This window comes from Ipomoea triloba, chromosome 6, assembly GCF_003576645.1.
Source record: "Ipomoea triloba cultivar NCNSP0323 chromosome 6, ASM357664v1".
NCBI lineage: Eukaryota > Viridiplantae > Streptophyta > Magnoliopsida > Solanales > Convolvulaceae > Ipomoea > Ipomoea triloba.
Window position 1 is genome coordinate 8,367,818 of NC_044921.1, and position 25,048 is coordinate 8,392,865.

At 36.0% G+C, this 25,048-nt stretch overlaps 4 protein-coding genes across 4 annotated transcripts; all 4 read right to left on the reverse strand.

Moving 5' to 3' along the window:
* Positions 1 to 365: 365 nt before the first annotated feature.
* On the reverse strand, positions 366 to 3,487 carry LOC116022948 (F-box protein SKIP14-like). The gene is made up of 2 exons (XM_031263869.1): positions 2,473 to 3,487; positions 366 to 1,772 (listed from the first exon to the last, which is right to left on the reverse strand). The coding sequence occupies exons 1-2, from the start codon at positions 3,289 to 3,291 to the stop codon at positions 1,245 to 1,247; spliced, it is 1,347 nt and encodes a 448-aa protein (XP_031119729.1). The 5' UTR covers positions 3,292 to 3,487; the 3' UTR covers positions 366 to 1,244.
* Positions 3,488 to 5,148: 1,661 nt separating this feature from the next.
* On the reverse strand, positions 5,149 to 7,750 carry LOC116022005 (pentatricopeptide repeat-containing protein At4g21705, mitochondrial-like). Its single transcript, XM_031262544.1, has 3 exons — positions 7,305 to 7,750; positions 5,386 to 6,535; positions 5,149 to 5,351 (listed from the first exon to the last, which is right to left on the reverse strand). Exons 1-3 carry the CDS (start codon positions 7,611 to 7,613, stop codon positions 5,347 to 5,349), a joined length of 1,464 nt encoding a protein of 487 aa, XP_031118404.1. The 5' UTR covers positions 7,614 to 7,750; the 3' UTR covers positions 5,149 to 5,346.
* Positions 7,751 to 14,742: 6,992 nt separating this feature from the next.
* Positions 14,743 to 16,945, reverse strand: LOC116021804 (E3 ubiquitin-protein ligase RMA3). Its single transcript, XM_031262283.1, has 2 exons — positions 16,726 to 16,945; positions 14,743 to 15,791 (listed from the first exon to the last, which is right to left on the reverse strand). The coding sequence occupies exon 2, from the start codon at positions 15,784 to 15,786 to the stop codon at positions 15,019 to 15,021; it is 768 nt and encodes a 255-aa protein (XP_031118143.1). The 5' UTR covers positions 15,787 to 15,791; positions 16,726 to 16,945; the 3' UTR covers positions 14,743 to 15,018.
* A 1,026-nt stretch (positions 16,946 to 17,971) lies between these two features.
* On the reverse strand, positions 17,972 to 20,747 carry LOC116022069 (3-deoxy-manno-octulosonate cytidylyltransferase, mitochondrial-like). The gene is made up of 8 exons (XM_031262621.1): positions 20,425 to 20,747; positions 19,919 to 19,964; positions 19,743 to 19,829; positions 19,523 to 19,647; positions 18,980 to 19,119; positions 18,848 to 18,899; positions 18,647 to 18,757; positions 17,972 to 18,357 (listed from the first exon to the last, which is right to left on the reverse strand). Exons 1-8 carry the CDS (start codon positions 20,653 to 20,655, stop codon positions 18,265 to 18,267), a joined length of 885 nt encoding a protein of 294 aa, XP_031118481.1. The 5' UTR covers positions 20,656 to 20,747; the 3' UTR covers positions 17,972 to 18,264.
* Between the last annotated feature and the right edge of the window lie 4,301 nt (positions 20,748 to 25,048).

Consider the following 25,048-nt stretch of genomic DNA (forward strand, 5'->3'; position numbering starts at 1 on the left):
CGGATTATTATCACGTTAGGCGAACTGAACTCGAAAAACTATAAATGATGTTTACATTCCCAATTTGGAATAAATTATAACAATGAAAATTTTCAACATTCCCAAGAAATCTTTAAAAGCAAATTCTAGAAAGACATTTAAACATTATGCTAGTAATTAAATATTACAGCTTCACCCTTTTAACATCCCAAAATTACTATGGCAACTCCAGAAAACCTTTTGCTCTTCCCAAAATATGGCTTGTTCAGTTGTTTGCCTTGTTAATAAGCCATTGCCGGTTAGCCATAATACTCTGTACTACTGAAACTTTATCAATCTTATTAAACATGTACACTCATAAAACCATAACAAAACTACAAATAGCATGATAAGGGAATAGAAACAACAAGAATCTTGGCACCTGGCGGCTGGCAGTGATGGTCACCGATTCAGCGATTTACAGTAAAAATCAAAGATCATGAAGAATTGAAGACGGAACGAAATATGCCATTACAGTAAAAATCAAAGCCCCGACAAAAGCAGAGTCAAAAGGAAATGACTTGGGACTGTATAACTACCACAACCATAATTTATTGTCACATGAAATCCATGCCTAGTAGTAGTAGTAGTAGTACCCCCCACAAACAGATGGTAACTGGCTGATCAGACAAGAGTTTTGAGTATTGAACATACAATTACAAAACATTTTTAGTTAAACACATGAGCCAACTCCAAGCTTCCAATTGTGATCCCTGTGTCACTGTGTGTGAGAATCCAGCTTGTCTGTCGATGATGTTAGCTTCTCCGTCGACCACAATCACAGCTCAGCTATACGTCTCTCTCGCGGAGTTTATAACAGAAAAGGATGCTTGGCTTTCACAAACCTGCCAACTACTTGTCTAATCATGCTCTCTAGCAGTGGTGTAGGATGCAAGTCTAAACGCAATTACTGTCCCATCTTCGTGAAAACCATCGAGCTAGTTTTTCAGCAGTTCACTACTTGTTATGCACGCGTTTGCTCCCCTCTTTAAGATAAGTCTATCAAAATGCAGCTGGCAATGAGAGTAGCTTTTCTTTTATTTCTTTCCCTCCAGCTCTATGCTCTCAAGGGCCCATAATAGGCAAAATCCAATGGCTTCAATCTAGCCCGTCCTAAAAGTTTAAAAGCTTCCCATAGAACATTGTATAGCCAGATATGCAGCCTCCATTCATCCAGTTTCCATGACCAGAAGAAGCATCAAAATTGACAATTGGTTTGAACTTTTCTAGCCACATAGGAAGAAACGGTAACTTGCCTGTGGGTGGAAAAATGAGTGCTTTGGCAAAAACTTCTGGATGCAATCTGAACAAAGATTTTCCAAACAGAATGTCTCTTCATAATCACGATTGCTTAAGCAGCAGCCACAACTTTTACAACGAGGAATGCAGAAAGTACAAGCCCTGCATAACTGGGTACCTTGTTGATCTCCTTGGCAACTCTCGGCAGGGCAATCATAAACTAGTCTGAGTTGCTCACACTTTGGGCATGTTTCAATGTCAAGAGCGTGATCATCCTCATCATCAACAGAGAGATACAACTGGCCAGCTTGGTAAAACCGTGGCTTACGGGCAGTTGGCAGTTGGCTGTTATTCACACCTAAAAGTAACTTCAACTCTTCAAAGTGTTGGTTCGTTACACCGAACAGTCCACCAATTCTGAGACACTTTATCCCAAGATTTCCTGTGTACTTATAAACCTTTAAGTTCGACAGAAGCCCACCAATGCTGAGCTTTGTGCATCCAGCTATGCTAAGCTGCAGGGGGAAAAGGTGTTAATTCAAGAAAAGGGTTCTACCAAAATCCTAGAAAAGGATTCAATGTTAGAATCCACAATGGTAGTACATTTCATTTAAGCTGAAATTAAAAATAGTAAACTTGTCCTAGTAGATACCCATTTTGATTAGAGCCTAAGAAGAAAGAATAGAAGAAGAAAAAAACCTTTCTAGCAATAGAGTAATTAAACAGAACATCTCAACTCAATTTAAGCATTCAAGTAACTGCTGTTAGCTACCAGGACAAAATTTCTCACTTCTGCTCAATCTGCAGCAAGTAGGCCATTATGCCACAAAGAACTGCATTATTTTTGTAATGTTTTAATATACTCACAGTCCTCTTCCCATATTCTATCATTTATGTTGCTATTTTATTGCCTGCTATATATAGATTAGAATGAAACTAAAACTAAGAAATTACATTCCAAATGTACTGCAGAACAGTAACCACAATCAATTTAACTGCACCAAAATTTCAAAGCCAATGCATAATAGCCTAACAATTATCATAGTTTCATACAAATAAAGTGAAAATAGCACAAAATTGATACACATTTATTCACATTTTAACAGAATAACAACATAGCAACCATGAATGACAATAATGATGCACATTAGTACTAAGCGGGGATCTAACATGCACAAAGAATCAATCCAAAGGGTAAAAATTGAATATACTGACCTTTGTCAGTGTTTTATTCCTTTCAAGCACATTCTTCAAGCCACTATCAGTGATCTTCAAGCACTCCACAAGACTCAAACAATGGAGATGTCCTTGGGCCCGATTCGTCAACTGCAGGAGAGCATCATCTGTGATCTTATCACTCAAAGGGTGATCAATCTTTATGTTTCTCCATAGAAGTGGATTGTTTTGCACTTCATCACGCAAAGATTTGCAAACTTGCTCAACAGAGAGAAGGTCCTCAACACCTAGACAATAAAAGGCCAGAGGCAGAGCATCTGGAGGAGCACCTCCTTCACCCTGGAAACCCTCTCTAGGAAATCCTTCACGCTTGATTTCATCATAAAAAATCCAATATTTTTCATAACTGAAATCCATAGTCTCCTCCATCTCACAATCCGAAAAGACATGGCCATCAAATTCACCATTTCCAAAATCCATGGCTCCAACTCCAGAGTTGTCATTCATCTTCTCGGCACCTGACTCTGAATGAATCATCTTGCTACCATTCAATACAAAATCAAATCCCGCAAATAACTGATCATCAACTTTCCCAACCCCAATTTCATCAATCACGAAACCAATTTCTATGGTATCAATATCCATATCAAATGGATCCTGAGGCAGCAAATCCGCAACATCATCATCTGAAGCATTACGGATCTCCTCCTTCCTGTTGCCCTGAAAATTCCCCTTCCCGCAATCCAAACCCCAGGATTTACCAAAACAATCGCGATTCTTATCAGGGCGATCTTCCGAGAAACGCCTATTCTGAAAGTTGATCCCACTACAAAAGCTTCCTCCTTGATTCAAAGCCATGCCGGAACCCCCCTCTTTCCACTCAAAACCTAACACCGCATGCCTCGCGACTTTTAGTTAGAAATCCCAAAATGCACAAATATGTACATAACGGCACAACCCTAATTCCCCATAGAATCCGCTGCAAAATATGAGGTTGGGGATGCCACACCAGAAATCACTCCTTTTAATTAAAATACAATACAATTTTCAATCTGTGGATTAAATAACTTTCTTAAGTAAATAACCCAACCGAGTTATAAAACAACTAGAGTTTCTTCTAGTTTATAAAAAAGAGTTTCTTCTAGTTGACTGGTCTTAAAAATTATAATAAAAAATTATTGATAAAGATTATAAAATTATACTATTCAAGTAAAAAAAATAATACTACGTAATATTTGATAATTTGAGTTCTATAGGTCTCTAGTTTACTAGTAGAAAAAATTATAATAAAAAAATTATTGATAAGGATTATAAAATTATACTGTACTATTCAAGCAAAAAAATAATAATAATTGATAATTTGAATTCAATATGATTTGCTCTTCAACTTATTTTTTTCCTTTTTTTTTTCCCTCTTTTACCTCATATATGTTTTGCGGGTCAAAATTTAACTTGGAAGATATGGTAATATTCTGTTAAGTGAAAGCAAAAGAGAATATTAGGAAATACTCTTTACTAGATTATTATTAGGAAGCACAATCTTGTTGTGATCATATCATTAATTGTATTCTAATCCAAACAACCCCAAACCATTCTTCTTAATTATTACTTCCCAAAATAAAGTTATTATTATTATTAAATTAAATACATGCATCCACATTAAAGTCATCAGATTTGTCATCGGCCAGCACTAGTGTGATTGAGTTAATATTAAACTTTCTTACCTATTTTTTTGGATGACCAATTCCTTCTCACTAATACCGATTCCTTCTCCCCTTTTTCGTGGTGGATGGTTATTATTAAGAGTAATTTTCTCATATGCGGTTGTAAAATCAGTATATAAAGAAAGTCTAATCTCTTATATCCATCTATCTCTGTGCATTGGTATGAATTCTAGTCTCCAATTAAGATCTACGAATATTAGTGTTATGAATATTAATCCAAAAATTCACCACTGTTTTTTTTTTTTTGAAAAACAACCAAACCAATCCATTAATCTCGTAAAAAGTTCATGTCAACTACATCAGAAATAAAACGAGGAAGAGAACAGAAAAACTCACACCGCTCTTCCCTCTCATTACATAAAGCTTGCTTAGCCAGAGTATGGGCAAGCATATTACCAGTACGCTTAATAAAACGAAATTGAACTAAAGGAAGCTCTTTCAACAGTAGACTAATCTCATCAATAATAGCACCAAAGGGAAGGGAGTAATGTTACCCCTGTAATGTACCGCTGTGGTTACAACCTGAGCATCAGTTTCAACGATAACCTGTCGCCATCCTTTTTACTTGATCCAACTCAATGCCTCCCTAGCCCCAATCGCAAACATCATAACCCCAAGCACTGTACCCGAATCATCCCGTAAGCTCCATCCAAAACCCATTTTCTGTGCATAGAAATCCATAGCAACGTCAATGTTGAGTTTCAGAAAAGGCCGTGGAGGGGGTTCCCAACAAAGAGGATGTTCAATCTGCGGATTGGAGGGAGAAGGCCGCAAAACCGCACCACGGACAGTCTTCCAATTCTGAACATAATACACAGCATGATTAACCAAAGTAGAAGGGTCTTTTAATTGATTTCTCCAAAGCATTGAATTCCTATTCTCCCATATTGCCCAGCAAATAACAACGACATTTTCAATCACAGTTCTCGGCAATTCATCCCACATTTCAGTAATCCAAGACTCAATTGTATGAATGTAAGTGAGATTCCAATTTTCATTCAAAATATGCCAACAATTCACCACTGTTTTAAGCAACTTCATTCTTTGAATCTGAAGCAACAAAACTGGCATGTGTACAAGAAACAATAAAAGGCAAAAACTGAGAAAAATTCAAAGCTACACAAACAAATAATAAAATGTCTCATTTCTTGACATTTTTTAGGTGACAAGGGAAATCCGCAACCACTAACTAACCAAGGGTGTGCACAGGGTTCAACCACTAACTAACCAAGGGTGTGCACAGGGTAAACCCCACGGTCTTTTACTCTACTGGAGATGTTTCTATATCTTGGAACCCTATCTAATGCCATCATGAAAGCATCTAACTCCCTAACCCTATGTTGATCTTGAAGCCAACTGACTATGGTTGAAACCACTTCCTGTTTTGGCCTCCATCCTTTGTTGTTTTTACTTACTGATACAGCTTTCTTCATGCATTCAAAAGCTTTGTCCATGCTGCCCTGGCCCATGTAGGCTGCCGCGATTATAGCCCAACTGTTCGGGGTTGGCTGCTTGCCTTTCTTGACCAGATCGAGGAGCATTTCCTCCGCTTTCTCAACTAATCCCTTCTGGCAGTAACCAATCAGAAGAGTATTCGGAACCCTGAAATCGTAGGTGTGGCAGGAAGAATCCCACACCTTTAGCAGTCTCTCGGCTGTTTCGAGCTCACCAAGCTTCACCAAGCAACCCAACATGGTGATATAGTCTCTGTTAATATGTTTTTTGCATACGGTTTTTTGTTCACCCCATAATCTCCACATCTCCTCCACATTCCCGAGGTTAGCATAGTGCGAAATCAAGTGATTGTAGCCTAATGCATCTTTCCGTAGATTCCCCTCTAGTTTCTTTAAGGAAATAAGCGCTTTCTCCTTCTTGTTGGACTTTATATAGAAATGGGCTACTATGGAATAGGTGTTCCATCTCATTGTTATGTGAGGTTGCCTTTCCATTTCCTCAAGGAGCGTCTCCATGCTATGAAGATCAGATAACTCTCCATAAGCATTGATGCAGATGTTATAGCAAAAGTAATTAGTAGGAATGCCATTCTCCTTCATCTCCGACAACACGTGGGGGATTTTCTCAAGCTTGCCAGCGTTTTTATAAAGACACATGAGATTGCTGTAAAGAAGAGGGGAGGAACCATAACCAATTTCCTTCATTCTCTCGAAAAGGGAAAGGGATTTCAGAAACAGCCCTTCTCTGACATAACAATTGAAGAGAGCACCATAAGTCTTTTCGTTTTTCTCCTTGTCACCGAGTTTACTAAAAAAGTCCTCTGCAGCTTTCGATCCATGAACCACCCCTATAAGATCCAGATGCACAGCTTGATCACTCGACGAAAATGGATACAGACCTTTCCCATTCATCCACTCGGAAACCTGCCACCATTGTTCATTTAGAATCAACACAAATTATAACTGACAACATATACTGCACCACCATCACAAATCATAAACATTCAGGACTTCCCATAAGTCAAAAGATTTTAAGAAACTCAAGAGAACGTCAACATAGTTCAGTATCAATATTAAGCAACAAATTACTCCATATGTTTACACGAATCAGGACCAACACCCATTTTATCTAATAACTATCTTCAAGAAAACTACCTTAGATGAATCTATTTTTTTTGGTGACGCGAGAAACCCGTAGCCACTGCTCGAGAGTGTGCACCGGGTAAACTATACCTTGTGACCCTACCCTAACCAGCAAAGACCACAAGCAGAAACCAGTCTAGGTTTTTCATAGCTGACTGGATCAAACTAAGAAGGCCAATAGGTTGCTTGGAGTTGAACATGTAACCTTGTGGTTACCAGGTGAACAGCTAGGAATCTTGATTTCCCATCATCAAAGATTGAACCTTTTAACACTTAAAACAACCTCTGGGGAAAAAGTAGTAGCAATGTAGTATAAACCAGACAAACCAATAACAATGGCATATGCTAAGCCAAAACAACACATCTTTTAGCTAGAACTTGACATAGAACCCAGTAAACATTTTACAAATTCTAGAGTTATCCAAGTTTTGGGAGAATGGGTCAAGCAGAAATCATCTTCCAACAACTGACACAGTTTTCCACTTAACTCAGGATTACAGAAGAGAAAAGCAAAGCAAAAAGAGGAGAAAGGGCATTTTAAAAGAAGAACCTGGAGAGCGTTAGAGTAGCGCTTAAGGGAACGGAGATTACGAATGAGGCGCTGAAGCTCGATGCTTTTGACCTTTCTCCCCTCACTGACCCACTCGTCGAGAATCGGAACGACGAGATTGGCATCCCTGACTGTGCTGATTGCTGAGAACAGATTGTTTGGGTTGAAGCACCGCAATGTGGGATAGGCACGAAATGAGATCGCTTTTCCGGTTAATTTGTACGGAATTGTTGATTTAGATGGAATTCGGGGCGCGAACGCCTTCGAATTGGATAGAAATTCCGTCCTGGGTTGTGAAACTGACAGCATTGAGAACCAAGAATATGATGCTTCAGGGAGGGGTTTGGGGTTTAGGGTTTAGGATTTGGAGATCACTACATGCTACATGCTACTGTAAATGCATAAATGTGATTGGGAGAAGAGTGTTCGAAAGGATGAACTAGTCTAGTCTGTCTTCATCTTTTTAAAAATTTTTGGTAGTCTAGTCTGTCTTCATCTTTTTAAATATTTTTGGAATATTGTTGGCTGTTTCTTCTTGGAGTTAATACCCAATATAGTCCTCGACTATAGTGGTTTTACTCGATTTAGTTCTAAATGACTTTTTGTACTTAATTTAGTCCTCGACTTTGATGGTTTTACTCAATTTAATCATCCGTTATTAATTCCGTTTGTTGACCGTTAAAAGAAGAGTCAACATGGTAATTTCTTCCTCCCTTATTGCCCCCCTTCTTCTTCATAAAATCAATACTAATTGTTGAAAATGTTAAAATGGTTTATATATAGTATTTGTGTAATGGCCAAACTTGTATTCGAGTCTATAGAGATTCATGTTCAAACCCCATTCATTTCCTAGAGATATAGATTTTCGAGATTGATTTACCAAAACAAGTTTTTGCTTAAGAAATAATTACTCTTATTATGTTTTATTACATTAGCAGCTAGTATGTTTCATAAATTTTATGGAGTGGAGGTAATCTAACCGAAAAAGAGGGAGGAGAAATTAACATGTTGACCCTTCTTTTAACAGCCAACAAACAGAGTTACTAACAGAGGACTAAATTAAGTAAAACCATCATAGTCAAGGATTAAATCAAGTACAAAAAGTCATTTAGGACTAAATCAAGTAAAATCACTATAGTCGAGGACTATATTGGGTATTAGCTCTTTCTTCTTGTGTTTAATAATGACTTTTATTCCAGAAATTTAATTTTAGTTATATTGTGTTAGTTCTTAAATGTATTTAATTGCTTATGAAATTGGGTGTTTTCTCCGAGATGAATAATATTAAATCGGATTTCAAAGTGTGAATATTTTAGTATTCAAACGAAAAAGGAAAAAGCCGCTCCGTGAGAAAATCATATCATAAGAGACCTTGTAGTCTAGTGGCATCAAATCCTTCTTTTTATACGGGAGGTGGTGGGTTCGAGCCTCAGTGGAGACGAGATAGTAGTTATGAACAGATATTCCGTTCTAATAGAAAGAAATGATAGCTTTTAATATTTGTTTCATTTTTCTTTTTTTTTTTTTTTTTTTCTTTTTCATCTCATATTCTCTTTCCTAATCACTTTTACAAAAACTCCTCAAAAATCACAAAAAAAACCTCACTGATATGGATGCTCTTAAGACAGCTTCTTAGCTCCTTTCACAAACTCCACTAAGCCCATTGCGGTTGCAGTGACTCCTACCAGTCATCTTGAGGTGGCTCCGGTCAGTCATCATCCTCAAGAAGAAAAGGATTGCAGCGATATCTTGCTCTTTAATGTTTGAGCTACGATGATGTACAAGCACATCCTCTTGTCTCCCCTCTTTATGTTGTTAATTGCCTGAATGTCTACTTAGATTTAAGGATTAGCAAACGTGTAACTTGTGAATAGCTGCTTCTTTTAGCATTGACTAATGCCAGTAATATGTGAACATAGCAAAGTTGGACAACAATGACCGACTCTTGGATTCCCTTGAGATGCTTGAAGCTGCATATGTGTTGTGGAATCTGGAAAGATTAGCAAGCAGTAGCGAATCCAGAAAATTTTGTCAGTGGGGGCGAAAGATAAATTAACGAGATATTCTTTTTAAAAAAAAATGAAACACTTAGAGATCAAGTCATAAATATTGTTAACTAGAGATGAAAAGCCGAAATACATCAAGATAAAAATATTTAAAATAAAATATAAAACATACTCCGTAATTAATCAGATAAAATAGTTTGACAGGAAAACACATTATAAATCACTCATCTCACTATTAAAAAAAAAAAAGAAGTCACAATGTTACAAATAAAAAATTCAATTAGAATTCTCGCTATTAATATTAAAAAAAAATGCTAAAAACAAAATTTCACTCATCTCACTATTAATATTAAGAAATGAAAAAAAAAATCACAATATTACAAATAGAAAATTCAATTAAAATCCTCACTTTTGATATTAAGAAATGGAAAAAACTATGTACTTAATACTGAAGAATTCATTGATGTCATGTCAGATGAGCGGAAAGCTATACTCTCTTGAAAGCACAACCATAGACGTATGCAAGGCTTTAAAAGACGAAGGTGAGCCTTGAGGCGTTTTGTAATGTTGAGGCAAGGATTAAGCTTCGAGGCGTAAGCCTCAATTTTTTTACAAAATATATTAATAAGCTGTAAACATTATTCATAAAATTCACCAAAACCTAAGATTAAAGTTTCATTAGCTTATTTCAAAAAAAAGTTTCATTAGCTAAAAGCGTAAAGGTCTCAAGAAAACACACTACAAGACATCAAATATAATATAAAGTCTAAAATAAACAAACACATAACAATCTAAGATTAAAGTAATAAACAAACAAACAAATTATAAATCACAATGAAACTTCATTTGAAGAATCATTTAGTCTATAACCTCATCATCCTTATTTCCACCACCATTATCAATATCTTCCCATTCTTCTTCATGTTCATTAATTAGTCTCAATTTTTCTTTTCCCTTACTTGACCCTTTTGCACTAGCTTTCTTGCTTGAGGATTCACGTGGTTGAGTTTGAGTTGCTTGTGATGGCTCCCCCTAAAAAAACATCAACATCAAGGTCATCCACACTTCTATGGGGAGCATCTTCATCATTTTCACCTACAAGCCATTCATCATTCGATGGCAACTCATCAATCAACAAGCTATCTTCATCATTTCCTAAGGATTTCAACTTCAAGTGCCTATCCTTCAACTTTTTGTTGTCTAAAATATAAACCAAAGCATTCATCCTCATAGTGGTCAAGCGATTTCTTCTTTTGGTGTGTACTTGATTGAATGCACTTCAATTGCGTTCGAATCCAGATGAAGAACAAGTGAAACCTAGCACTTTGACTACAAACTTTTGAAGCTCAGGAGTGCCATCTCCATATTGAGTCCACCATTCAACTAAAAAAATAATAATATTAATTTTTTAAATCTACTAAATTAAGTAAGACTCATATTTAACTTTTTAAATAAGAATTTAAATTTTAACTTGCCAGGAATTCGTTGGTGGACTGTGTTCTTAGCTTGAACCAACCCAAAAAATCCTTCTCGACTATGGAAAACACTACATTGTAGGTCGGCTTTCTCCATTTCATCTCTATTGGGTATGAGATTGTCTAAACAATGGAATAACTCAAGCTTGACCTCTGGATGTGTAGAAAAATCAGGAGAATGATGGCAATGGGGATTTAGATAGTAGGCAACTGCATGTAAATGTCGGTGCATATAAAGATCTCATTTTTCATCAATGATATCCCATATCTCCTTGTAATCTTTTTCTTCTCCACCAAAGTTCTTTGCTATCTTTTCTTTGGCTTCATCCATAGAATTATAAAGAAAACCCGTAGTAAGCTCCTTTTCTCCATCAACTAGGTTCAACTAGGGGTGGGAAAACGGTCGGTCGGTTACATAACCGACCAAATAACCAATTAACTTACTGGATATTTTTTACAGTCAAGATCGATAAAAATCAACCAACCTAAATGCTATAACCGACTGAAAAATTGACTGTCGATTTCGGTCGGTTACCGACAAACCAAAAATTGACCAATTATTCAGCATCCAAGTCTCCAAAATTGAAATACAAAATCTAAAATCATATACAATAATCCAAATAATACAAATTGCCACTGTCACATGCAATAATCTAAAATTCCAAATGCTACAAATTACAAACTTCCACTGCCACTTGCAATAATCCAAATACTACAAAGTACAAACTACAAAAGTCAAAATTGCCAAATGCAAATGTCAAAGTGTCAAAGTTTAGACATAGTAATAACTAATAACAATACAAACTAACAAAGAGTCAAAAAATAATCATGTCGAAGTGGTAAACAGACTGCCTGCTTCAACTTCAAGTGCCAAGCTCCAATTCCTTCTAGTTAGGGCTGTCAAAGTGACTGAGCCCGTGGGCTGGCCCGCACCCGCCCCGCGGTGGGGAGGGTTAGGGCCACAGAAAAATGGCCCGCGAAATTGCGGACCTAACGAGCTTGACCCGCTAAGGCTCGGAGCTCGCGTGGACTAACTGGCGCGGGCTGCGGGCCCGACCCCTAATTAAAATTAAATTAAATATGCATATGCTATACAGAACAAGGTAGTACGGTGGTTTGCTTTGTAAAATATTATATTACTAGTTTTTCTTATGCGCGATGCGCAAAAAATAGGTGCCAAATATTAGTATTTTATATTAAAATTTTAAATTTATTTAAATTTTAATATAGTAAATAATAATAATATAATAATAATAATGTAAAATATTTTTATAAATTAGATATTTATATTTTAAAAAATAACTAACATATAACTCTAATATTTAATGTGTATATTTTTTTATTATTATTGAATAAGATAAGAAAATATATGGTGGATGCATGTGCATAGTAACAATAGTGGAAAAGATAATGGAAGTTATAACGGTAGGGATATATTTGTCCAAAATATTATGTAGTACAACTTTTATAGCATAATGTATAAAAAAAACTTAACGGAAAAAACGGACATAAATGAGGGGTATAACCTTAATTCACATTTATTATGTTTTTAGATATTATATATATAGGGTCATGTTCAGGTGTGGCCGTGCCTTCCCGTGCGGCCGTGCGGTTCACACCACTCAATGTTACGAAATACACCACTCAATGTTAAGAAACACACCACACAAATATGCACTGTGGTGTGTTTCTTAACATTGTGGTGTGTTTCATTGTGTTTCATTGTGGTGTGTTTCTTAACATTGAGTGGTGTATTTCGTAACATTGAGTGGTGTGTGACCGCACGGCCGCACGGGAGAGCACGACCGCATTTGAACCAAAATCTATATATATATATATAATGCAATTTTTAAAATATTTAAATACGAAAAAATTAATATTATTTGTAGACTTTATTTATTTTTTTGAACATTGAATTAATATTAATTTTTGTTAGACTATAAAGTTGGATTGCAAATTCGTAATGTTAGTATTTGTAAACTCTATTCATTGTTTTAAACTTTGAATTAAAAAAAAAAAAAAAAAAAAAAAAAAAAAAACCGCAAGGCCCGCGAACTCGCGTGGAGCGGGTTAGGATTGCATGAACCCTAGCCCGCAGGCCGACCTGAAAAAACCCGACAGAAATTAGGCTCGTGGTGGGGCGAGCCAAACCGCTTTGACAATACCACTTCTAGTGTCCTCTGAGATGAATGACACTTTCTTTACAAGTATTTGAAGGGAATATTTGATATCCCGTATCATTTTGTTTGCACAATTTTCGGGAAAGAATTTTTTTGTGAAAGATCAACTAACGATTTTTTATTTTTTTTAAACGAAAAGAGATTTCATTAAGTAAGATCCATACTCAAGCCACAAGTAATGGAAGGGAAAGGAACATGAAAACAATCTGAGCAGTCAGATAAGGAAAGGGTATGTGTAATTCTATTTGCGGACCGCTTAGCGAACAAAAAGTATAAATTTGGAAACTTGCTGCTAGTTTCTAACATCATTAAGCAAAACATCAAAAGAGGAATAAAAAGAAGGATTCTAAGAAGTTTTCAAAAAAAAAAAGAAGGATTCTAAGTAATTCCATTGATCACATGTAGGCAGCCACTCTAATCATGTGAGAACACTATGTTAGGTGAGAACATGTGATCATTTTTACGTCTTTGATTTTAGCAAATCTAATAGGTTTTATTTTTTGTATTTTATATTATTTATTTGGCAGTTTCTAGTCGATTGGGAACCTTGATTAAAAATGAAACCTTTTGTCTGGCAATCGTATGTTTTTAATGGTTAGTTAGTTATTAGTGTTTAACAAACCAAATAACCAATACACACCTCAACCAATCATTATTGTGTGGACCATACTATCAAATAATGTACATTCAGTATAAAAATAATGTACATTCAATATAAAAATAATGTACATTATATTCAGGGAATATGCATTATTTGTGTATAAAAATAATGTACATTTAGTACATTAAAAATGTACATTTTATTATGGTCCACACAGCTGTGTGGACCATAGTCCACACAATAATTTGCCCACCTCAACAGCCTTATGTTGGGCTAGCTCGCAAAAAAAAAAGAAGAAAAAAGAGTAAGTTTGTGGGCTAGGTCGCAAAAGCCCACTGTGGGGTGGGCCTTATGTTACACTACATATGTTACACTACACCTAACACACCAATACACTTCTCAACAGCCTACGAATCTACGATGCAAACCCCTAAAATTACAGATTTACAAACAACCTAATCAAAAGCATACTACACTCCAATGAATCCAAAAAAAAACAAAGAGTGCTCTACCTACAGCCGAGAGGTCGGAGGTTTGATCCTCAAACACCTGGGTTTGAGCCGGTCAGCTATGGGTAACCTAGGCTGGTTTACTTCCTTGTGGTCCTTTGTCGGCTAGGATCACAGGGCAAGGAGAAAACCTTAAAAAAAAAAAAACAAAGAGAATAAATGCCGATCAATCATCACCAGCAACAAAAAAAAACCGAAAGGAGAACAAAGAAAAACAAGGACAAATACAGACGAAAAACAAATGAAACTACCAAAAAAAATCCCTAAAATCACGATTATAATTCTCTAAAATCACGCAACATAGCCTATAAAGAAACCGTTTGCAAGAAAGCAACGTAAAAAACCTACCTATATGGCCATAACGCAATAAAAAAATACATAAACAGTTAAAAATACCTATTAAATCGTATCCATCATATCTTTACCAAACGAAAGCCCGGATTAGACCAGATTAACTCATTTTAGTCAAGATGGCAGGTGAATCTTGACAAAAGTGAGAAATTTATCACACTTCCACAACTTTCACCAAGTCACAGCCTGACCAAACATAAAACCCCCTACCATGCTTCCATCAAGTAAACACGACGCAAACTAGGTATAAGGCAGCAGAACAACAGAATCATGAAAAAACATGGCAATCTTGATCAGAACTCAAAAGATGACAATAGAGAAAGAAGACTAGAACACAATCAATAGCTGCAAACCGTGCATTTCAAATTGCACCCGAGTTTGAAACATGTAGATAATAATAACGTGGCACAAGACAAGCTCGAGGCCATCAAATAGTCAAAGTGGGAAAAACGTCGTGTCAATGAAAGCCAATAGCTAGGACACGGCTATAACACGTCTTGAATAGCTGAGTATTTGGCTAATATCTTATATCCTTGACTGTTTGGAAGCACAGTCACATAATTGATACAACTATACAGGGGCAAATTTAAATTTAGAATAGGAGAAGGCATAGAATTAAGCAGCACAAGAGGAAGATGGATAATCTGTTAAGAGACTTCTCCACCTGCATTTCTTGCCTTCTCATTCTAGGGCCACCAGCAGCTGAGACACTTGGGTAAGCAAATACAGTTGTGTCAGTGCTACCAAACATCCTTGCAAAGAACATTTCTCCAAATATACCAACAGTGGGGCTGAAGAAACTGGTAACTGCTGTGCCCCCGAAGCTAGAAGGTCCAATTGATGCATAGCTACCAAAGGCTTGAGGGAAGTATTGTTGGTGATGGAACAGTGGTGGTGGTTGGTGTAAAGCATTGGGTGGAAGTTGCTGATGTGGACGTGAATTTGGCAGTGGCGTGTTCATGCTGAGAGCTGGTGGCCTTTGAGGTATGGTGAAGTCCAGTTCAAGCTTCTTGGATTCATAGTCTGATGATGATGAACCGCGGCCATAGAGAGGGACCAATGAGGTGTTTGAGATATGAGCCTTACAAACAGGACACTGAGGTTGCTCTTCTGATTCAAGGGAGGTGTCCTGCATATGGAGCCACTTGTAAATGCAAGGCCAGCAGTACAAGTGGCCACAAAGTGTAACCACAGGATCATGTGCCGACTCAAAACATATGTTGCAATCAAAACAGCCATTAGCATTTTCTAATCCCATTGTTGGAGCTGAACTTTCACTCTTCTTTTGTTTACTAATGGAAACAGCTCCATCAGTATCAAATTGCAAAATTGGATCAACAAAGCTTTGTTCAAATGCCATGAGATCTGTTCAAATGGAGAAAAAGTGTCATTCCCTAGCAAACATTGTCTCAACTCACAATTTGAAAGTGCACACAGTACACAAGAAACCTTATTGTGTGTGTTCATGGCAATGTTAAGCATCTCATATTAAAGAATTCCGCAAATAACACAAAACCCTTAGCTAACTAATCCTAGATGTACACAATTCTATCAGCTTTGGGATAATGTAAGCCTAGTATCAAATAAGTCGGATGCATCAAGACACCATCAGCAGTCATTTTTAATGTTAATATCCCTGAGCATAACTATTATTATGGAACTCAGTATTTAAATCAAGAGCTGTTCCCATCATATGTCATTCTCCAGTTTCATTAACTACCAATGGGCATAATGTTTCTTGATTACCAGAGCTGACATAAAATTTAAACCTTTAGGTCCACACACAGAGATTTAAGCCTTACGGAATACAATGTGCAAGTGTGCAACAAACCATATATTAAAAAATGTCAAAATGAAGGCCAAGATCAAGATTCTAAAGCTACATAAACACAAAGGGGTTGTGGCAATAACCATATTGATTTTCAATCACACTAGAGATCCATAAAGGGATTTTTTTTCTAACACCTATTTCCCTATTTATTTGCAGAATTTTGGTTCAGTAGATTAGCTTCCACTCGTGTAGTCATGCTGAATACAATAATTACAGAATAAGAAATTTTAAAGAAATTAAAAACATAATACAATTCTACATGCCATTTAGCTCAAATATTTATATCTAATTTCGAACATTTCACTAAACTCAGAAAAAGGAAAGGCAAAAGCAACGAAAGCACCCCAATTATCCGAAGCAATATCGGTAAATTCACCAACAACACATCACATTCCCTAGAAATTCAACGCCAAAAGAAATAACATATAGCGCATAGAGGAAAAATAAGAGAAGAATTGAAGAACATACCGCTACGCGAAATCAATTGAGAAAAGCACCAGTATGGAAAAATCAGGGCGCTCGGAACTCCGGCGGTGACTCTTAGGAGGAAGGAGATATAAATGGCAAATCTAGAGAGAGAGAGAGGGAGTAATAATTTGGACAGTGAGAGAACGCGGCGGAGACAGAGGAGGAGGTAAGGATTGGGGGAGACGGAATTAATAGAGGAGGAGAAGAAGAAGAAGAAAACGGGATGAAACCAAGGATACCGTTACCGTATGTATTAAGGAAAATGTTTTTAATTTTTTTATTTTTTTTTGGGGCGTAATCCCCGTAATTACCAATTATTTGATTCTTATTATCATTCCGATTCCAATGTTTAAACCAAATACACCCTTAATTATTTAACATTTATTAGTGTCAGGTTTAGTCAACTCAAGTTGGTCATATAGTTGACTTGATAATCACAATGTTTCAAGTTTGACTCTTCGTAAGAACCTAGATTAATTTACCTCCTTATGATTCTTTGATGGCTAGAATCATAATGCAAATTTCACCCAGGTGTGGCACACCTCCAAGAAACAACTGTAAATCAATTTGGTCCTCGACAATTTGGTCCATCAACTATTGCGAAATTACCAATTTGATCCTCAGCAATTTTTCTTGTCCAATTAAGTCATCAACTTTGAAAAATTTAACCATTTTGATTCTCCGTTTATTTTTACCATTTGATATCCGTTAAATTGGGACCAAATTAGTAATTTCACTATAATCAAGGGACCATTTCAGTCAAAAATTAATTACCGAAATGGTCCTTTGACTATAGCAAAATTACTAATTTGGTCACAATTTAACGGATGTTTAACACCAAAATAAACAAAGGACCAAATTAGTTAAATTTTTCAAATTCGAGGACTTAATTGGACAAGAAAAATTGTCAAGGACCAAATTGATAATTTCGCAATAGTAGAGGGACCATTTCGGTAATAAACTCTTTTTATATACTTAAATTTTGTATGTACATGGGTCCAGCCAACCAAAACATGTAATATTACTCATTTACTCGAAGCTCTCTTTTATGACTTGGCAAGACAGACATAGAAATGGATTAAGATGAAGTTGAAGAGTAAAAACACCAAAACAAACATCATAGTATTACATACAAAAAGCTTCTCCCAAACCACCCCTTATACACCTCTCTTTGCTTCAAACTCCTAAATCCTAAGCCGTTCAAACTCCAAAATGCTAAAACCTCTCTCTCCAGGCAACAGAGAAGGAAAACATAATAAAATTATCTTTAATTTTACAAACAGAAACCTTATTTTGGTCCAATTCTAGGATTACCCAAATGGGCAATCTCCAAAAATAAATAAATAAATAAATAATAAATAATAAAAAGTAAAAGACAGACATCACTGCACCACAAGAACTCAAAAACATTGATGTACTGATTATACAAGGGAAGTTCACTCTTTGCTTGAGAAGATATATTGATATACAGTGAAAAGCATGCTCTTAACCTGTATGTAATGGTGTAACTCCACAAATAGCCGGTTTGGTGTAGTTTTACTAGGACAAGTTTCGTTCACGCATGAATTCCACTATCTTGTCTACGTCTTCTGGGGCATCAACACCATGAGCCTCATGATCCACTTTAATCACCTGAAAAACGACATGAACACCAATGCATTATACCGAGTATAAATAACAACTGTTAATGGATAATAGTATAACATAAATGAGGAAACTCATATCAAGACAAAACGAATGAGATATTGGGCATAATGGGAATGGGGTATTGCTTTACTAGATATTCATCTTTCTCTAGAACAACCAAAAGGAGGTCTATTTTTTTTTTTGTTTTTATTTATTTTGGATCAAGTTCAGGCGAGTGACTAAATTGCTAAAACCTTTCCAGGATGTCAAACACAAGAAAGAAAGAAACAAGCACCTTCATTCTGTATCCATTCTCGAGGACCTTCAATTGTTCAAGATCTTCTTGTAGTTGCAGTGGGGTTGGTTGCAGTTCTGGATATATTTTGAGGAACTTCGTATCATAACTCTGGAAAGGAATTAGAGTGGATTGTTATTTACTTACAGTCTAATATGGCATATAATAATGAAGGGAATCACGACAGGTCAATTTGGTTACCTGAATTCCAAGGTGGAGCAAGTAAGGAAAATCAGGATTAACCTTGCCAGACCTGTGAAAAGGGTGGGAATAATTAATTATCACAAGAATTTTGATTCACATCCATATTATGCAACAAGAAAGCAGACTAACTTGTTATAAGGGATAAGCCCTCTAGAAAAGTAGATCGCATAACCACGATTATCAACTACACATTTCACACGGTTTGTATCAAATGCATCCTCAGGTTTCAAAGAAGTGACTGCAGTGCTAAAAACAGCATCCGGTGCAGCCTGCATCAATGAGACAATGACAAAGCCAACATTGTATGAGCTGGGATAATAGTCTTCCTCAAACCAAATGACATATAACATGCTAACCGGAAGGGAGAATAGACATGGTTACAAGTCATAACCCTCCATGCCTTATTTTAGAACTAACGTGTTTAATCAGTAATGCATAAAGCCATAAACTATCAATTAATAGTTTGAAGGATTAAAGTAATCAGCTATGTAGGGTCTCTTACACCCCATTATGTGACCACTTCAAATATACCGGAGAACCTGAGAAGTATACACAAGCTGACAAATGCAACAAACACGCAGCAAAACTACATTCATCTTCCAAAAAACTAAGTACAAGTGTACAACATAAATACAAATCCAAGGTAGTTTTCATCATCAGGACAAAGTTTACCTGAAGGGCTTCCACAATACCGTCTATTATTTCGGGTTCAATAAGTGGTTCATCTCCTTGAATATTAACAACAATGTCATACTTCTTCTCGAGCTTTTGAAGAGCCTCATTGCATCGCTCAGTTCCTAGAAATCAACAACTAACTATCAGTAAATACAGTTATTAAGGCATTATGCAAAGTCAAATCTCCACAGATTAGTACCAATTGAAGTGATTTTACCATTTCTACATGATTCAGAAGTCATAATGACTTCAGCACCAAACCCCCTACAACATTCAGCAATCTTTTCATCATCCGTCGCCACAACTATCAAACAAAGAACAATACATTAACAATTCCCCATAAACACTGTATTGAAAATTGAAATCCCCAAAAACATCAAATGAAGCACATACCAACTTGATCCAATGCCCTAGCTAATTTCGCCCTTTCCCATGTTCTCTGCAATTCAGATATCAGCAGCAGGTTAATGGTGAATCTTAAGCTATAATCTTCCATTTTTTTTCTAAACACCATTTTTTTTTAGATTAACCAGAACAATGATCAATAATTATGACAGAAAGTAAAAATACAAGATTTAAATGATTTGACAATGTGTCGACCCCACCGTAGCTATTAATTGTGATAATGAAACATAAGTTTACAAGCAACATATCTATATGTAACTCTAAATATGGTACATGTAAAAAATTACTCTACTCTATGTGAATTTCGCTCCACTCGATTCCGTCTAACACCTCTCATTTTCTATAAGCCATACACAAAAATTTCTATACGCACTTAAATTTTGAGTTCTGTAAGAATTTTACTAATTAATGCAGATGCCCCGAATATCTCATAATTGACTGCACTTCATAATAAGATCAGAGAAGAAGCAAAAGCAGGTGATTCGCGATAGTACCTGGATCATGGGCTTGCCGAGGATATCTACGAGCGGTTTACCGGGGAACCGAGTGGAAGCGAAACGAGCGGGTATGATTCCGATGACCCGACTCCGGAACTTCCCAGATCTAAGAAAGTATCTGTGAGCGCCGAAAGCAACGGCCACAGCGGCTCCGGCCACCAGAGCGTGAACGAGCCACGATTTCGTCGAGCTCGACGACGGCGGCGACGACGAGTTGCACATCGGCATTGCGCTTTTTCAGCGTCAGGAAACACGTGGGGAAGATTTACAGGGCACTCCACCTGAATTTACGGAGTATGATTAGCTCCAGAAACTGGCAGCCGATGACCAATTAATAACACACAGACACATCGTAGTTTACTTGTTAAATTTATCGTAATTATTAAGCCCCTCTCCAATAGGGGGTGTTGGCTCAAAGTTTAAGAAATAAAATCCTAGGGTGTGTTTGGTTGGGAGGTTTAGGCATAAGGTATGGGTATCAAAGTGATTGTTAGTGTTTGGTTGATAGGTTTTGTGAATGCTACTATGCGTTTGGAATATCCCATTAATGGCAAAACCCATACCCTTATTAAATAAGGGTTTCATCTTCCTTCATCATTTCTTCCCCAATTATTAATAATCATTCTCATTCCACCCAACTACCAAACATGTTAAATACTTTCACCAAAACCCATTACCCTTACCAAGTATTTGATACCCATTCCGATTCCGATTCCCATGTGCGAACCAAACGCACCCTTAGAAGTAATTTTGTTAACAAATGGGGTGATGGAAATAAGGCGAGTTTTTTCTCCTGCAAGAAAAAAATTTTTTCAGCTCAAAATGGGGCCCACCAAATGAGAGCATAACTGCTCTCGATGTGTGTGGGGCACAGATTCGCGTCCAGGCGGGCGCGTAATACTATTTAATTTTTTTTTATTATTTTCTTTGGTTAGATTTTATTTTTTATTTTTTTTCATTTCTTTTTTTTTCTTCCACTTCATTTTCTCTTTCCTAATCGCACTTATAAAATCTCCTCAAAAACTACACCAAATTTCTAACTATTGGAAAAGGCCGCCTTCCTCAATAGTTGAAGTTTTTTGTCTAGTTTTTTGTGAATTCCAACTTTCACATCATCATCAACTATCTCACTCAATCATAAAAACTCTTCTCCATATTAATTTTAAGTTTTTTCTCGTTTTTTGTGGAACCACCATTTTTACTCTACTATATTTTAATAATTTATTTATCTATTAGCATTCTAAAAATTATAATTATAATTATAATTATAAATTTATTAATAAAACTATTTAATTTAATTAATAATAATAAATTTAATAACATTATTAAATTTAAAAATTATATAATAATAAATTTAACAATATTAATTTATTAAAAAATTGAATAACAATATTAAAAAGCTAATAAAACTAAATTAAAAAAATTTTTAAAAAAAAAACAAAAAAACAAAACAAAACAAAACAAAAACCAAGAAGCTGGTATTTGCAATGGCCAGCATGCTTCTAAATTCTAAACTAAAAACAAAACAAACATTGCCGCCTACAATTTAAATTGCCCCAGCCGATGGTTCTGTCAGAGCTCATTTTCTTCTTTTTTTTTTCTTTAAGGACATCCCCAATAGTCATATTTGACACAAAGTTTAAGACAAAATTCTGACATGTGAATTGTTTATACAATTGGGAAGAGGAAAAATAAGGAAGACTTTTCTCCTGCAATATCAAAGGTTTTGTCAGCCCCAATGGGCCCACTTGATTGCACAATAACTGCGCCTCACTTTCGTGAGGCGTAGATTCGCGCCCAGGCGGGTGCGTGCACGCGTAAATTATCTTCTTTTTATTTTTGTTTTTTAATTTTGTTTTATTTTTTCTTTTCTTTTTTTTCCCATACCCCTATTTTCTCTTTCCTAATCACACTTACAAAATCTCCTCAAAAACTACACCAAATTCTCAACTATTAGAGAAGGCCTAATCAAAAAACCTGACAACAAAGGGGGCGTTGCAGGAGAAAAACTTCTCCAAAATGCAACACCCCCAATTGTATAAAAACACATGAGATAGTTTTTTCACCTAAAAATTTGTGTCAAATTTGGCTAATGGGAAAGGCCTTACACCTCCGTTCCATTTTGATTGTCTGATTCGTTTAACGACGCTTGACTGAAGTTATTTTTAATCTAATTTTTCATAATATTAAATTTAGCATTAATATATAAAATTTATATATTTAGAAATTACATTAAAAATACTATTAAACACAAAAAATTAAATTTAAAAATAAAAAAAATTACTATAGAAAATAAACAATAAAGAAAGAGCTGATTTGACCAATGAATAGTAAATAGGACAGGTAAAATGGGATAGACAGAGTAATTATTTATTCGTCAGACGACAAAAAAAACTAGTCCGTAATTACTTTTTTTACACCATAAAGAAAAATATTGAAAATGAAATTTAGGAGGGGAATAAAGTATTTTTCCTATCATTTTTTTAATAAATATATTAATGGTTGTCATGGCTAGGAATGAGCAAAAAACGGATAGAAATTTTTTACTGTCATAACAGATCGAAGTAAATCATGTAATCTATCAAAAAATCGATCGTTTCAGTTGAATGATTAACAAAATGACACATTGTAAAGCCAGTGACAAAAAAAGTCTATACACAAAGTCCAGAATTAATTTTCAAACAATTAAAGCCAGGTGATGATTTTGTATGAAATATGTAAAAATTTAATGTATGAAATCTAGAGAGTCGCAGCAAATCATATAATGTATAAAATTCCTTTTAATTTTAATATGAAAATAATTACGGTGTATTAACGATTTCGCTAGGGCAGAGACACGGAGTTCACAATTTTGTTGTGGCACTAATGGCTGCGAATGTGGGCCAACAGACGACTGGACGTGGACACGGAGGAGTTGGCGAGTTGCAGCCGCTGAGTCTCGCTCATGAGGAGCGGAGGGCAGAGGGCATGATTGGAGGGTCGCTGAGGGCGCACTCCGACTGACTACGGAGGGAGAGATGAAGAGTGGCTGTCTAGTCGTAGTCGAGACGGAGAATGGAGAAGTCGAGAACCAGAGAAGGGGTAGGGCTATTGTCAATCCTTATACCATGAACCAGGGTTCGCAGTACACTATGGACCATGGTGTATGTGTATGTGTCTTATTTTGTGAATTTTTGTTTCTTGTGTTATGAAATTTATACTTTAAGGTTATGAATTCTATACCTGAAACAAGTAAGCCATTGTATCTTATGTTATAAATTTCTGTATCTTATGTTGTGAAATTTTGTGCCTATAACACAAATTATGTACCTATATTAGATTTTAAAAATAAGTAAGTATATAGCATGTGGATGTGTTGTAATTTTTTGTGTCTTGTGTTGTAATTTTTTGTGTCTTGTGTTATGAAAGTTTGTGTACCTTACGAGTATGTAGACAATGATCTATGATATAAATTGTCGATTATTCTCTATTCACTCTATTGAGTTTTGTTAGGCTATTGGATTGGTCTAAAATTCTTTATTTTGCCCTATTGGCAAACTAGAGTTTATTACCAAAATGGTTCCTCGACTATTGCGAAATTACCAATTTGGTCCTCAAAAATTTTTCGTACCCAATTAAGTCCCTCGACTTTGAAAATTTTAACCAATTTAGTCCTCCGTTTATTTTGTCGTTAAAATTGGGACCAAATTGGTAATTTTGCTATAGTCAAGGGACCAAATTGATAATTTTTCTATAGTCAAGGGACCAAATTGGTAGTTAATTTTTCACTGAAATAGTCCATTGGACCAAATTGAAAAATTTTCACTGAGGGACTTAATTGGGCACGAAAAATTGTCGAGGACCAAATTGGTAATTTCGCAATAGTCGAGGGACCATTTCGGTAATAAACTCGGCAAACTAGCAGTATTGCACTATTGTGTACTAGCTTCCCTATGTTCCTCCGTGTAGTTCGGAGGTCTGCCCACAAACTCCGAAGGAGGAGTAACAAAGTCATCATCACTATCAGGCGATCAACACCCCACCCCCTCCTGCTAGTCCCAACATCCTGAACCTTCTGCTTCTTATTGCTTGAAATGAGGACCAACACACCATAGTAACTAACGTGGAAAAATACATGCATTCAAAACAACTAACATAGAACTGTAAACCAACCCATCTGGCCAGGATGCAAAACATAAACAGTAACAATGCATAACAACTAATTGCATAAAGAACAAGAAAAGACACTAAAGTGCACCATAGCTAAGGTGAAAACAAAATCAAAGGACATGACCTCGATGAAACATAAAATCACCACAAATGCACAACAAAGTAATTTAATCACATGGGAGACAACTCATATAAAGCATAGCAAGGGGTGGGATTATCAAAACCAAGAGACAAGACCTGGATGCAAAACAAGATCACAATGAATGCACTTACAGTACCAAAGAAAAGCAAAAGTGTGAAACTGGAGGGAACAACCATAGAGGTCGAAAACAAAGCTCGAGACATGACTAGTGTGCAAAACATAATCAACAAAGAATGCACAACAACAAACTTATTTATTAACAAAAGTGACAAATGAAGTGCACAACAACAAAATGAGGTAAAAAAAAAAACGAATGACAAGTTCATACCA